Source organism: Camelus bactrianus, chromosome 7 (genome assembly GCF_048773025.1).
Source record: "Camelus bactrianus isolate YW-2024 breed Bactrian camel chromosome 7, ASM4877302v1, whole genome shotgun sequence".
In the NCBI taxonomy this organism is placed as follows: Eukaryota; Metazoa; Chordata; class Mammalia; order Artiodactyla; family Camelidae; genus Camelus; species Camelus bactrianus.
This window is the reverse complement of record NC_133545.1, coordinates 54,732,073-54,747,589: the sequence shown is the minus strand read 5'-3', so window position 1 is coordinate 54,747,589 and position 15,517 is coordinate 54,732,073. Positions and strand designations below refer to the sequence as shown.

General features: G+C 35.6%; 1 protein-coding gene across 1 annotated transcript; it reads left to right on the top strand.

Moving 5' to 3' along the window:
• Positions 1–3,672: 3,672 nt before the first annotated feature.
• Positions 3,673–14,493, top strand: C7H7orf78 (chromosome 7 C7orf78 homolog). The gene is given in 5 exon segments (XM_045508922.1): positions 3,673–4,088; positions 6,116–6,201; positions 13,708–13,847; positions 14,415–14,425; positions 14,427–14,493. Coding segments are annotated over 5 exon segments (720 nt in total).
• Positions 14,494–15,517: the final 1,024 nt, after the last annotated feature.

The following is a 15,517-nucleotide window of genomic DNA, read 5'->3' as shown; positions in this document are numbered from 1 at the left end:
AAAGAGTTTACTGTAATCTTAATAGCAGACTATTTTACAATGCTCTTTCTTACGTTGTCAGCATTTAGATATCAGGTGTGTATTTATGTCTGTCTGTCTATCTATCTATCTTCCCAAATAATTAGTTACAAAATTAAACTCAGATATGTAAGCAGAAGAAGCTTATATTTGCATAGATTTGATAACTGAGGAAATGTATTTTTAATTAGCAGATTATAAAAGCAGGTAAGAAAAATATTTTGTGTCTTTCCAGTAGAAAACATTTGAGGAAGGAATTTAGATGAAAATTTATTTTTTATATTGCCACTATTAGAAGATTAATTATTTAGAAAAATATAATTAGATATTTCATCTTTTAGATATAATTTTCAGAGAGATCTGTAATTTCCAGAATTTGGCAAACTTAGAATTCCTATTATTTCTCTTACTGTTGAACCTTATAAAACTGACATTTTTGTAAAGTTGAAAAATGATTGAATAAAAGGAATTTCATATGGCTTAACCTAAAATATGCAGAACCCTACATAGTTTTGTAAAGATAGGAGTTTTTTCTCAATAATTTTATAATCTAATTTAGTGGCCGATCTTGTAAATAATTAGCTTTACACCAGGTACAGGGGAAATGTAGCTCCACGTTCCATTGCTGTATTCAGAAGGAAGGGTGAATCCTGATCGGGCAAAATGGGAATGCTTTTATTGGAGATAGTATTTAAACTGGGTCCTTGAAACCAGTGTAATTTCATAAATGGAGAATAACTGTGCTTCCTGAATGCAGATTAAGCCATTCTTTTATTTCCAATGTGGTATCTTCGCCAAAATATAGCTCCTATAATAACATTTTCCACTAAAAGTCTGACTGAATGAAACTATTGCTAGTTTACTTTTCCTTACTTTCTCAGCCATACGTCGTATAACTTTATGTTTCTCTGTACCTTAGTTTTTTCCATGTAGAGTGAGGATTATAATATGATATTGCCATCGCAGGCTTCAATCATTCAACTAGATCTCCAGTTGATTTCTTTCTGCCAGAGTGTCTTGGGACTGCAATGACTAATGCATAATTCATATACTATAGAAGCCTAATTTTACATACATATCATTCAAGAGAATACTGTTCCTATCTCAAGGCTGTGTCATTGGGCAGCTTCTAGAGTAGGAAATGCCAGTGAAATCCACATTCCCAGGACAAGGGAGGCAGTGAGAGACCTCTGATTGCCCAAGTCCAGCTCATGGGTTAGCTGGTGGTCACATCCTTATGATGACCTCCTCCAGCACCATTCTTCCCATTCATCCAGCAATGGAAGCTTATATTGTTTTCATATCTTAACTGTCGTGAATAATGCTGCATGAATGTGGCAATTCAGATATCTCTTCAAGATTCTGACTTCCAGTTATTTTGGATAAATATCCAGAAGTGTGATTACTGGATCATATGGTAGTTCTATTTTTAATTTTCTGAGGAACTTCCACACTGTTTTCCATAGTGGCTGCACCAGTTTACATTCTCACCAACAGTGTACAAGTGTTCCGGTTTTTCTACATCCTCATCAGCAATGTCTTTTGTGGTTTTGATTATAGACATCAAACAGGTGTAAGGTGATAGCTTGTGGTTTTGATTTGTGCTTCCCTGATGATTAATGATGTTGGGCTGATGATTTTTAGCATTGGAGAAAGTTGAGGAATTGTACGTAGTCAGTGCCATATGTACTTGAGCATCGTTTCATTTACCTGTTGACCATTTTTACATCTTGTTGGGAGAAATGTCTATTCAAGTCTTTAGCTCATTTTTCAATCAGGTTATTTGTTTTTGTTGCTATTGTATTGAAGGAATTCTTAAATATCAGATAAACGGTTTGCAAATATTTTCTTCCATTCCACAGGCTGCCTTTTCACTTTGTTTGCTTCTTTTGTTGTGCAGCTTTCCTGTCCCTTGACTATTTTTTTTGCAGTATTTAAATAGACTCAGATAATGCCTATAGACTTGTTCTTTCTATTTCCCAGAAAAAGTTTGTCTTTTATGTTTATTGAAATTTATACAACATGATTTAATGATTAATTTGGTTTTTTCCAATTGAAATTAAATTTACATAAAATAATTTCACTACTTACCATTTTAAAGTGTATAATTAGGTGGTTTTTAGTACATTTACAATCTTATGCAACTTTCATCTCTGTATAATTCTAGAACATGTCTGTCACCCCAAAAAGAAATCTTATACCTGTTAGCAGAATCCAAATTCCCTCTTCCCCACATTCTGTTGCAAAAATTTTTTTAAATTTATTTTAAGGCGCTGAGTTTGTAGGCAGTTTATTAGATAGCATTATTACAGCAAAATCTGACTTAGCGACAAGCCTACACTTCCAATTAAATAATGGACATATATTTTGTTTAAATCTACTTATTATTATGATGTTTTCCTGTAAACTGTTCCTCCTCTTGTATTTCTTATCTTGGTTAAGAAATTTTGCCGTATCTTTGATTCGTTAGAATTCCTTGGTGTGGTATGAAAGACCTTTGCTGATGTCACCCAACTGACTTTTCTAGCTCTGTATTCCACTGCCGGCTCACCTACCTATGCTGTGCTCCTGCCAGGAGTGCTTCTTGCTTTTCTCTCAATGGGCCATGGTCATTTAAAAAAATTTAAAAAAATATATTTATATTAGAAGTTGACAACAATTTATTTTATGTTACAAAATATTTATTGTTAACTTTTCAAGTTGACATTTTCAGTGTTTCTCCAAAGTAGTTTCTGTTCATTCACAACTTGAAATTGTTGCATAATCGCTTTTAGAATCTTGAAGATCCTTTATTTTGATGCTATTATCAAACAACATAAAATTCTAACACAAAACAAGGAAATTCACCCCCACCTCAGGTCTTTATTTCCCAGGAACCATGATTGTTACATTTCCACTTAGCCAAATATACTTTAATTGATAATTATCCCTCTTTCTAATGAGATTTCACATTCATTGGTTTTGTCTAGTAACATATTGATACATGCTTTAAAGTCGAGAAGTGTGCCAGCCATTTCCTTGTCATTGATCAGCAGAGAGCAAATCCATGCTTTTTGTCCACAGATCCCAGCAGTAGGAGCTACAGCACACTTAGTACAGTTTAGGTGGCCGTAGAATCCTAGAAATAGTTTATGACAAATTTTCTGTCCTTTCTGTGCTTTGGTGACATGTTGTGTCCTCCCTTTACCCCCTGGCATATTTCTCCTTGTCCTTCAAGATTAGTTCGAATGATAACTTTTCTTTTGATGTCTCTTCTATTTTCCCGATAGTGTTAGCTGAGCCCTCTCCTTGTTTCTCATAACACTATCGTAATATCATTGCCTTAGATGAAGCTTTATTTTTTGTTTTCATGTCTTTCTCCCAATAGCTCTGTTACTTAGGGGCATGAATTTCAAGTTAGTCATTTAGAATTCCTGGCCTCTAGTGCCCTGACTGCGGTGACAAGGTTGCTGAATGAATATTTGTACTAGCCATGATGCTTTCTTCCATCTCCCCTCCCCCCCACACACACCCTGTCATTTCTGAGCTTTTTTCCTGCTTTGTAAATCTTTCAGAGATCACCCAGGCCCATAGGGATAATATTTGATGCACCATTACTACAGTGGCATATCTTCCACCGATGTCTACATCTGTTGCAGATTCTGACATGGGAAAATGCCCTTGAGATCCAGAAAGGCAGGAGAGGCAGGGATATTGCAGAAGAGAGTGTTCAACCTAAGATCACAACCCCAAATAGAAAAAAATGTCCTGCAGCCACCACAATCTGAAATAAAAGTCAAAATGTGGGAAATAAAGCCTCCTGATTTTAGTTAAAAACTGTATACATCTTTGAGACTTCCAGAAAAACCATCAAGGACCATTAAGGAAGGAGAAAGGAGAATAAAAAGCAGTTTCCCAGGAACAGTGATTGACCTGCCCAGCTTAAGGAATCATCCCAAGAAGGCCGTATCTCCTAAATTTATAACTACATTTCCACAGCTGGATTCACGTAAGGTGAAGTTCATGTTTGTGGAGAGTGGAAAATATCCAAATGGTGTATACCTCAGTCCAAAACCACATGACTTTCGACAGGTACAAAAAGAACATTTGATTCTAAATAACTTAAAACAGATATGGGGAAATATGTATTATTTTTATTCATTTCCTAAGTATGACAACTATTACATGAGCAAAAAAAGTATTTGTGGATATAATATGTACAAAGTTGCATCTTTATTTCTCATGGAACAGTACAATTCAAAATCAGCAATAAATGACAAAGGAGAGGTAAGATCCTGGTTAATGTTTCTGATGGAGTTTTATCTGCCAGGTGGAATGACCAACTCAGAGATGGCTTTTCTCCGGTTAGAGAAGACTTTGGACTGAGCTGTGATTGGAGAACAGAGCTCAGTTGCCAGGAGTTTATAATCTAGTAGTAATGAAATCAGTTCATGGAACAAATGGATGAATGAGTGAAAACTGACCGAGAGAGGATATTGTATTGCTTAAAATAGATTTTCTAATGATTAACAATTTAAATAATATTTGAGCAAGAACTAGATTTCTAATTTAAAATGGTGGGAGGGGATTTTTTAAGGAGATGAAAATGAAGTCAAAATATAATCCATAGAATATGAATATACCCTATACTTAGGTCTATAGCTTCACACATAAATGTGACTCTTGCTGGGTAAACAGAGGAGCAATAGGAGAGATAATACCAAAAAAAATCTAGAAAAAGTTAAAAGTTTATTCCAGTGGGAAAATATAGGAAAGCAGTTAACAGCATGGCCACTGGGATCCCAGTTTTCTTACTTTTTAGTAGTTTAGGACAAGCCTTTTTCCTTGTTTATACATTGGAATAACAATTTATACATTGGAATAACAATGGTTTTACATTACTTAACATATTATGTAATGAAGGAGACAATTATATAAAAAGTTCTTAAAACAGGGTCTGAAATAGCGAGATATTCAATAAATGTGAACTCTTAGGAGCTATTAGGATAAAATTGGGAAATTCAAGAGGCCTTGATTCATATGTAACCTTCTTTACTTGTTCAGGGCATCTAAGCACTTCTACTTGTAGTAAATGAAATATATTACATTTTGGAGATGAGGAGAGGTCAATTAAATATCAAATGCCGTTGGTTTATTTAAATATTTTGTTAGTTACAGTTATAATTACAATACATGGATAAGTAAAAGTTTAAGGTATGGGGAACTTTTTAATTTTAACTCTATTTGTTTTTTAAATAAGAGTAAATTGGAGGCAGCAAGATATAAATTGTACAACCACCAGGTGTCAGTATTGTTACAAATGGAAACAACTAAAGCATTTTCTAAACTAACTTGCCTCACATTGGATTTGATTAAAGATGAAAAATCTTGTATTAGGGAGTTTCCTTTGGTACTTTTAATATTTTATTATCTGCTTGTGGCAGGACCTAGAATCAGTCACTAAGAAGACAACCCTGTCTAACTTGTTTGATATCCCCAAGTTCACTCTTTTTGTACCACACTGATTCGGCTTTTAAGCAGACATTTGCGGTGTTTTATTTGCTTAGTTTCTGGAAGTGTACAAATTCTATTTCAGTTCATATTGCTTCATTTAAACCATGTAAAAAAACCTTTGTTTTATAGTTTACTAACAACAGTCAATATTTATTCTATTCCAGCCTCAGCAAATTATTTTAGCTTTGTTCAATATTTTTTCTATTGCGTGAAGTAAATTCAGCTCTAGAAATAAAACATGTAACTCTATTTGCATTTATGATTAAGTTGCCAAATTTTGAATAGATTGCTTTAATTTCATCCTGTTTAAAATATCATTCTGAATTATTCACGGAAGGGTAGTTGAAGTCCTACGCTCCACTGTAAAATGAATGGGCTATACAGTATCTTGAATCTTAGCTCAATCTATGAAGCTTTCATATGCAAGTTTTAAATGCTGTAGCAAAACCCTCAAAATTGAATTTTACTGGTGAATTATTCAATATTTGGAAAAGTCAAATTCCAAATAGAAGTTTAGCAATAAGAAACAATATTTATTAATAATAGTAGTAATAACAGTATTATAATTAATAATTATTAATTAATAATAATAATTGCATATCTGGTACCAATGTAATCTGCCAAATTTCTAGACAACTTATGAAAACGACCCTTTTGGATTAAAATTCAAGTCATGACACTTAAGTACAGGTAAGTTATTATTCTAAAGTTAGGAATATGACAAAAATATAAGCTTTATGCATTGTATCTTAATAGTAATACTTGCAAATGCAAATAATATAAAAGGTATTTTTTTACCTGTCACCTTTAATGATACAGTAAATTTTTTAAATGCCCAGTTAATGAATGGCTTTGTTATTCATAACTTTTAATATATTATTGAAGATTGAGTTTGTAACTCAGTGTGTTCTGTGTAGAGAGCCAGTGGGTTAAAATATAGACTCCAGAAGCAAGCTGCGTAGCTTTGAATCTTGGCTTTACTGCCTTTAATCGCCTTAACTGTCTCTGTCTTGGTTTCCTCAGCTGTAAATGGGAATGATAATAATTGAATCTACATCACAGAATTATTGTGAGCATTAAATTTGTTACACATATTAAAGCACTTGGTTAATTATGTAAAGCACATGTTCTCTGGCACAAGATCAATACACACACACTGTTATTATTATTAGGGTGCCATTTTTATAGTGTTTATGCAGAGTTAATTTGTATAATCCAGCATTTTTTATTTGGATAAGGATGAATAATACATATTACATTTACATATTATAATTACATATCAATTATAAACAAAACAAGGTTTTAACAGTGGTTGTTTCTCAATAGTGGGATAATGATTGAGTTTTATTGTCTTTTCACAATGAGAAGCAAATAATTTTATAATTGTAAATTAAGATAATTTATTTGCAAAAAATGTATACATTTTAGCATGAATTAAATTTAAATGGTCTTGTCTAGGTGTGTAATTAAAATGGTACCCGTCAAATTTTCTCACATGTCAGTCACCATGGAAGAAGATGCCAAGAATATTTTGTAAGACCAAGCCCTTTGATGTTAAGAAACATCTAAGTAAACTATGGGCTAGAATACAAAATGTGCTATTCAAGTTCCAAAGCGCTAATGAGAAGTTTTAAAAGACACTTCCAGGGAAATAAAGTAGGATTTGAGTTGGAATTTGAAGGACAAAATTAATTCAAGCAGAAATGGTGGGGAGATTAAGCAAAATTTTACTTAGATTCTCATTTATAAATTGTTCAGCAATTTACTACTCCTGAATCCTGATCTTCAGAAATGAGACCATGTTCTGAGAGACATCATGAACAAATTGTTAAATTCTCATTTTTCTTCACGTCTTGCTAACTTAAAATTGGCACTTGCCATCTCCCTCTACAAGGATAGGATCACGTTGGCACTTGCCATCTACCTCTGCTCGGATTAAATCACAAGCCGCTGCAGCTGCTGACCTCCAACACACCCTGAAAGGCATTCAGGATGGAGATCAGGAATGAGGTGCTCTGTGCTCTGGGAAGACTGACTGTACAGGCCTTCAAATAGTTAGATATTTTCAGAAGAAGATTTTATGAGCCCTAATTCTTGCGTCTTCTCATTTCTAGAAAAGCACTAAAGTCATTAATGGTGACGTCTGCTCCTCGTGACTAGCAGCAGCCTCTGCCTACATGTGTGTTTGACTACACGTCCGCCCTTCACTGAAATATATAATACTGAGTTTTCCCCTGCCTCTTGGGAACAGTTTCTCAGAGCTTTCTGGGATGCTGTCTCCCAGGCTATAGTCCTCATTTGGCCCCAAATAAAACTTAACCCACAACTCTCACGTTGTGTGATTTTATTTCAGTTGACAGTTTTTGGTGACCACAAAGGGACCCCGAGCAGACTTCTCTCCTTCGCCTGAACTCTGCAAGGAACTGGAGCCTTGATACCAGCAGAGGCCCTCTGCACCCATCCGCCTCCTTGGAGAGTCCAGATGAATTTGGGTGAGTCTCTACTGATTCTTGGATCTCCTATATTGGTTGATGACACTGAGATTTGTTTGGCAATGTATCCAGGTACCTGGCCCTCTAGCAGAGAGATACTGGGGGGAAATACTCACCTAGTGGAGACTTACTGGGTGGGGCCTGGTTGAAAGATATCAGGGTCTGGACTGAGCGGTTAGGTAAGAGACTGAGCTGCTGCTTTTCCTCAGTTTGGCTACCTCAATAGAACTTGTCAGGATAAATGTAAAATTTTATTCCTGACAAATTCAACTTTAAAATGAGAAATAGAGTCTTTCAAACAGAGACGAAGGGCATCAGAACACCAGCCTCGGACTAACACCCTGGCCTGATCCATGTTTGGAGCTCATACTTGCAAGTACCTACTTAATTGGGGAAATTATACTAAAGGAGATCTCAATCTAAAATGGCCAAGTTGGGGTTCTTTTTGATATTCCAATATTGATATTTTTGCATGTACAGTTAGAAAAAGCTGGCCTTAAGAGCAAACAGACTGAATGGAATGCTTACTTGATTGGTATTTAGAAGCTTCTAAAAGAGGACATGATAAAATAACTTCTTTGCAGGAAACCAACAAGAAGTTGCTTGAAACTATGTCAGAACTAGAAAAGGCCGCTAGCACTGACACTGTCTCTGCCTCTGCTCCTCCCATGTATCCTCTCCTACCCGAGCTGTCTGGTCCAGGTAATCTCCTTTTCTTTTCTGCCTCTTCCACCTCCTGCTATTCCCTCTTCCCCAGTAAAGGAGTATTTAAAAAAAAATCAGAGGTGATTATAGCTCTCCTTAAGGAGAAACCTATTACAGGGATATGTGAACCATCCTCAGTACTTATGTACACACCCTGGACCCAAGCAGAACTTAGAGCCTTGGCTAAGGAATTTCCCACTCCAAGTCAGGATCCATTGGGGTTTGCTAAGGAGTCTGAGTTAACCATCTGGATCTACGAGCCTGGGTTTTCAGGTCTATATCAATTAGTTTCTGAAAGCAAACTGGGGGAATGGACAGAGAAAGCAGGTTGGAAACGACCTCTAATGGACTTTGAATTACATAATCCACAGGCTCACACTGAATGCAAAGAATTAGCTCAAAAATTACTCAAATTTATCCAAGAGCTTTTTCCAAAAACTGTAGACTGGGCAGAGATCCAGCAGTGCAAGCAAAGACCTGATAAATCAATTCTGGACTATTATGGAAGGTTAAAAGAAAACTTTTAAGTAATATTCTGGCTTGACTCATTCATTCTCTAATCACCAAAAAGATCCTTTAATTAACTCTGCCTTTTTAGAAGGCTTAAATGAGGAATTGACTATTCTGGTCAAAAGACAATCTAGGTTGGTTCACACTACCTACAAACGCCCTTGTTACACTGGCTCACCAACTTTTAAGACCGTTAAAAAGAAAGAACAGGGAATATCTACAGAAATCATGAACCGTCAGTTGACTAAATAAGTACTCAATGCCAGTCAAAGGTTAACCAATCCCCATTCAATCCACAACTGCAAAGAGAAAACCAAAGTTTACTTTTACTGCAGAAAACCAGAGCATCAGAAAATAAATGTTAAGTTAAGAAGGAGAAGCCTAGAAGGAAAACTGGGTTTTAGACCAGAATTATGAGTTCAGCAAGAACAGGGCTGCTCCGGGGGAACATGGGGACTCTTTCCGCTTCCCCTCTCTAACACCCTAGGAGAAGGAGAAATGATTATACAAGGAGAAACAATCAAAGCGCTCATAGATACAGGCGCCAGCCACCTTTCCAGTTTTGAACGCTGCCAAAATTAAAGGCTCTCTCCCTCGGAATAATACCTCAGTACAGATGGTAGGGGTTTCTATGCACTTATTAAGGCTTTTAAATCATTACCTTTAGAATTCTACTTAGGGCAACATAAAGGAAGGCCCTCCTTGTTCTTCTAGTAGAAAATGCTCCCAGTCACCTGATATGCAGAGATCTATTGGAAACTTATGAAGTCCATATTTCCTTTACTTTTAAGGGAGAAATGTTTCTAGACCTAAAGGACTAGTCAGGCTTCATTCATCATATAATGTTTGTGACTCATGATGAGGATGACACTGAACAAGACAAACTGTTAGGCTTAGCACCTAAAGAACTATGGGCATTTGATTCTGCCGACATTGGAAGAACACATTCTGCGTCACCCATTAAAATACTCCTCATCATTCTGTAGTGCCAAACCCCCATACCTCACTGTCTGTATTCCTAAAAGCAGTGACTTCTTTTCTGTGATAGAGCTCTGTAGCACATTTTTTTTTTCAGTATTCCTGTACATCCAGATGATCAGTCTTTTTGCCTTTACTTGGAATGAGAGGCAATATACATGGGCTGTAATGCCTCAGGGCTATAACTGAAAGCCCCACTTACTTCTCCCAGATATGAAAGCCAACCTAGAAAATCACCTCAGAATTCTGACACAGAAGGAACAAGTCCTTCTAGGAGAACTTGCTTTTTCTCTCCCTGTGCCTTAAGACCAGGCTCTCAGGAACATCTATCTTACGTAGACCATCTCTAATTCCTGAGATTGTAGGGGGTGGGGAGGTGGGGGAATGAAGACTTTTAAATTTAGCTTGTTCCAACTGTTAAAACTAGTGAGTTTAAAAAAAAAAAAAAAACTAGTGAGTTTTACATTGTAATACCTGATTCATGACCAAGTTTGGAAGATGAAACTATGAGATCTCTGGTTGTGTCTGTCTACATGTCTGTGTGTGTACTGCATATGCCTTTAATTTTGGATAGTATTATAAAAACTAATTTGTAAATAAGTTCTACGGAGTTGGCCTAAAGGAAAATAAGCTCTTATATAAATTCTCAGAAATATAAAAGGAAACTGGCCAGAATGAATTTCAGGTTCACGTGAACTGGGCAATATTCAGTATTAAATTAATACCTGATATTAAAGTTTGCTGATTTAATTAATATAGGCATGTCCCTAGAGTCATCAACATTAAGTATAATACCTTTGTTGTACCTAGGTTTAATAGAAGTCAAATAAGATCTTATTATATCTGTTACAAATTTGTCAGCAAGGAAGGTAACTTGATATGGTGAAATTTTTAAAAGTGAGGTGAATGCAAATGAGATAAGAGCCTTTGGATGAATTCTTTAGGAGTGATATATTTTAAAGATGTCTACTTTAAAATAAATTCTCCAGATATTTGGTAACTTAAAATTTTAGAGTTGTGCTAAATTAAGTTAAATGGTGAAAGTTTATTGGTGATGGTGGGAACTAGGTCATTCCCAAATATAGTAACATACTGAATCACTAATTACTGAATATTGGCTTCCCTTTGCAGAGAAACTAAAGGTGTCTAGGACTATTAATATGTTTACTGCCAAAATGTGATACTGTCTATAAGAAAGCACATGGTTCTTAGAAATTATTATTGATATTTGTTTGCCAATCTACAGAATACTAATGTAAAAGGCAACTCATAATTGCTTACTTCTTAGTTTTCATTAGATTTTTAAGAGTTGAGGATTCTATTTTAAAAATTTAATTAAAGCTACTAGGAAACATAAAGGAAACGTTTAGTATATAGCAGGAAAGTAGGATATGTGTTTTTAGTAAAAGAAGGTATGAGGAATGGAATTACCTTTTGTTAATGGAAAAAGAGTGATTTTTATCCTAAAGCTGGTTGCTTCTGAATGGAAAAGAAAATAAGGGACAAAATAATACGGATATAGAAAGTTGTGGAAGGTTTGTGGAAGAGGAACCCTGAGAAAATAGTATTGTACATGGTCGGGATTGGCTAAGTTTAGAATAAATTTAGTCGAGTAAATGACTGTTAGAAGGTACAAGGCTAGATTTAGTTCTCTTTCTCCCTGTTAAGAGGACAAAGGTTTCTTAAAATGTTAATCTGCCTTTAGCAACAGATTGTAAAGTTTCTTTTACCCCTTAAGTGATCTGTTCTGTATTTACCTTTAAAATATTTTATTGTTAATAAGTATTATTTCACAGTGACCTATGCTTTTATCTGATCAAGTGTTTTGAAACTTTTTAATAAGCTTCCCAAATACCAAATTTTAATAAGAGTTCTTCTGACCTTCAGCTAATTCTGGGATATTTCAGAGGGCCCCTGAATATCCCAAACAGAGATTTTAAACCAGTAAGGTTCATTTGGTATGTTAAACTACATGGGAAGTATTATCAAATGAATAATAAATCTTCTTGGTTTATATTGTATGAGAAAACATTATTAATACAGATATTCTAGAAATTATATGGAATTAAAAAAAAATCCGGTATATCCTGGTAAAATGTTATCAATCATAATTCTGGTTATCTTAAAATGTTGTATGTCACATCAGTACCTAAGTTCTTATCAGTTGCATTGTAATAAGGTTTTAAACTGTGCCTTAAGTTTTTTACCATTCTATAGATAGTTATGGTTTACTCTGATGTCTTTGCAAAATACCTCCTCTTCAAGAAGGTTTATAGAAAAGATTTCTTTGATAAATACAGATTTCTGATAACTTCCAGACCATATGTTGAACTGGATAAGAAATTAAAGAATTCTAATGGAAAACCTGATTGCTTCATAAAACTATTAACAGAAAGGATTATTTACATAGGACTGAGTGAACTGGGAAATAATCGTTATAATTTTTATGGTTCCTGTCTGAAACATTACTGGCTTTTCATCTGTGTTTTCCAGATAGAAAGAAACCTTTCTCCTTAAGCTAATTATGACTCACAGCAATTTGGTTAATTATACCTATGTAAGCAGACTTGGAACGGTTATCTTTTCTCTCTATGTGATCCCTCCAGAGATTGGAAACCCTTAGGTTCCCAGTGGCTTTATCAGATAAATTAGGAAGATCTCCTCCTAACAGGTATAGGAATCAAGGTATTTTGGGGACCTTGAAAAGAAAAGAATTCACCTAAATCATAAGGCAAAAATCTGTGACATGCCTTTGATGTGGCTTTCCTAGTCTTAGGAGACCTTAAAATTTCAACCTGAGACTCATGAAAAGTTCTGGCACAGCCAATTTTAAAATTATATTAATTTATTATATATAAGTAATAAATTAAATTATAAATTAAATTAAGTTATATATAATTTAAATTATAAATTATGTAATTATATAATAAATACATTAAATTATAATAGATTATATATTAATTTATTATTATAAGACAAATAATCAGACTTAATTTGTGGACAAATTTACCTTGATTTTGCTATATTTGATAAAAATGAGGGTAACTTTAGAGAGAAAAAGATTATGTTTCAGTGAAAATTAAATCTAGATTTGTTAATGGAGGTCTGTATTTACAGCCTATGACTCACTTCCCAGATAGTTTCTTATTATTTTCTTATATTATTGTAAGTTTAACTGAATTATTAAGAAGACACTCTAAGCTTGTTTCTGAAGCTTATCTCAGGAGATTTTATGACCCCAGTTCTTGCATCTCATATCTAGAGAAGCACTAAAATCATGAACGGTGACATCTGCTCCTCGTGATTAGCAGCAGCCTCTGCCTAAATGTGTTTATTGCATGTTCCCTTCACTGAAATCATATATAATACTGAGTTTTCCCCTGCCTCATGGGAACAGTTTCTCAGAGCTTTCTGGGATGCTGGCTCCCAGGCTGTTGTCCTTATTTGGCCCCAAATAAAACTTAACCTACAACTCTCACGTTGTGTGATTTTATTTCAGTCGACAGTCTAGTACATGGGTGTCCGTTGCTGAAATATGGCCAACAGAAGAACAGTGCAGAGATTTATCACCTACAAGCCTCATGAAAACTGTGGGATTCAAAGCTAATTTTACCCAAAGCCCTGTGGCCAGTTAAATCTGCTTCATATACGGTGGGTTTGCTCTTTCTCTGTATCTCTTAGGGTCTGCCTCCAGCAGTGTTAATGATTGCTTTAATGCAGGAGTTTCTCATTTGTTGTAGTGTATATGGTGAAAGATATTCCTAATCTTAAAAGTAAAGCATGCAGATTTCTGCTTTTTCTTAAAATGCAAATAGTAGATTATCCAGAATGTTGGATATTTTTTCTTATTACAAAGGTAGTTGGTATGGTGGATTGAGGCCTGAGTATTGTGAAGAATTTTCCCCCAAATTTATTCCCACCTTGTTTGGAGCAGCCCATTTTGAGTGAATTGCACTCGAGTAAGAAGGCTGGACGAGAAGACTCTGCCATACACTCATAAAAAGATGCTGAAACACATAGTTTAAGGCTCAAGTTCTACCCTGGACAAATAAGGCTCCTCTGAATAGCCCTACATGACCAGGCAGAACAAGATGTGCATCTGACCTACAGAGCAAGCTTTTAAAGCAAAGACTATTAAATAGCAATTTTAAAAAGTTGAACAAAAATTAAGGTCAATACATTTGTTTTCACTAATTCCTTTGTACCATCTTCCTTAAGAGACACAGAAGGTGCCTTTATCGACCATGTGGAAGAAAAGTTTACTAAGACGTGCAAGAACAGTGGGCAAAAATTCTAACATTTGTCACTGAACATTGCCATTCAGTATGGATTTACTACTCAAATGACTGTTTTCAACACTGTATACTTCATCCTGGAGAAGCACTGTTATCATAGGAATTTTAAATGAAGTATTTGTGTGGTATTTAAACCACTTTAAGTGGAGTCTGAAAGAGTTCAGTCTTATGGTCAGGTACTATTTTTCCTAGGTTTCAGCGGAATTCTGGAAAACTGCTAGTGACCATGTCACAGTTTCAAATTTCGCAGACGTGGTTGGTGCCAGCCAGCTCCCCTCAGTCTTTCATTATTCCTGAGCATTTCTGTTTAACTTCCTACAGCCAGCGTCTGCATCTCCTTGCCAGAGGGGGTTCTCTGGCTGTCTGAGTTGACCCCGGTGGCTCACTGGGCTAGCGGCTAGCAGCCTGATGTCTCCCAGCAGCTGCCCTGAAGCAGTATCTGAGATGGTTGTTTTACAGTGTTCCCCCGGCTCCCCAAGGGGGTTTAACTTCAGTTGTCTCACTAGTTATTTGCCTTTTGTTGGCTTCTTCTCATTTCCTTTATCACCAGCCTGAGTTCTTACCTTCATTTTGGGGATCACCTCTGGTTTCACTAGAACCCCTATTAAGTGTCTGCTTCTCCCAGTTTCCTCCTCTTGTAGGCACCTCCAGTCTCCAATTACAAAGGGTAATTCTGAGTGCCTCCTAATTGGCTTGGCAGGGATCACCCTTCTTTCCTTCCTCAGAGGACCCAGAATGGGTACTCTGCAGTGCTTCTCCCCAAGGATAACCTTGCCTACTTCAAAAAAAAAAAAAAAAAAGCCTTCAGAATTTTAATCATTTGCTTAATCTGGATGCAGTAGAGGGTGAGAGTAGCAGGTCTGACCTGCCCACCTTTTAAAAAATCCAATAGGAGTAAGTTTTCTAGCAGCTTCTTTGTGGAACTTACAAGGAGTACTTATTTCCTTGGGTTCTCAGCTTTGGGACTTTTGCCTCATTTCAAGACAACAGGAAACATCCTATATCCACATGCTATTAACACTTGTA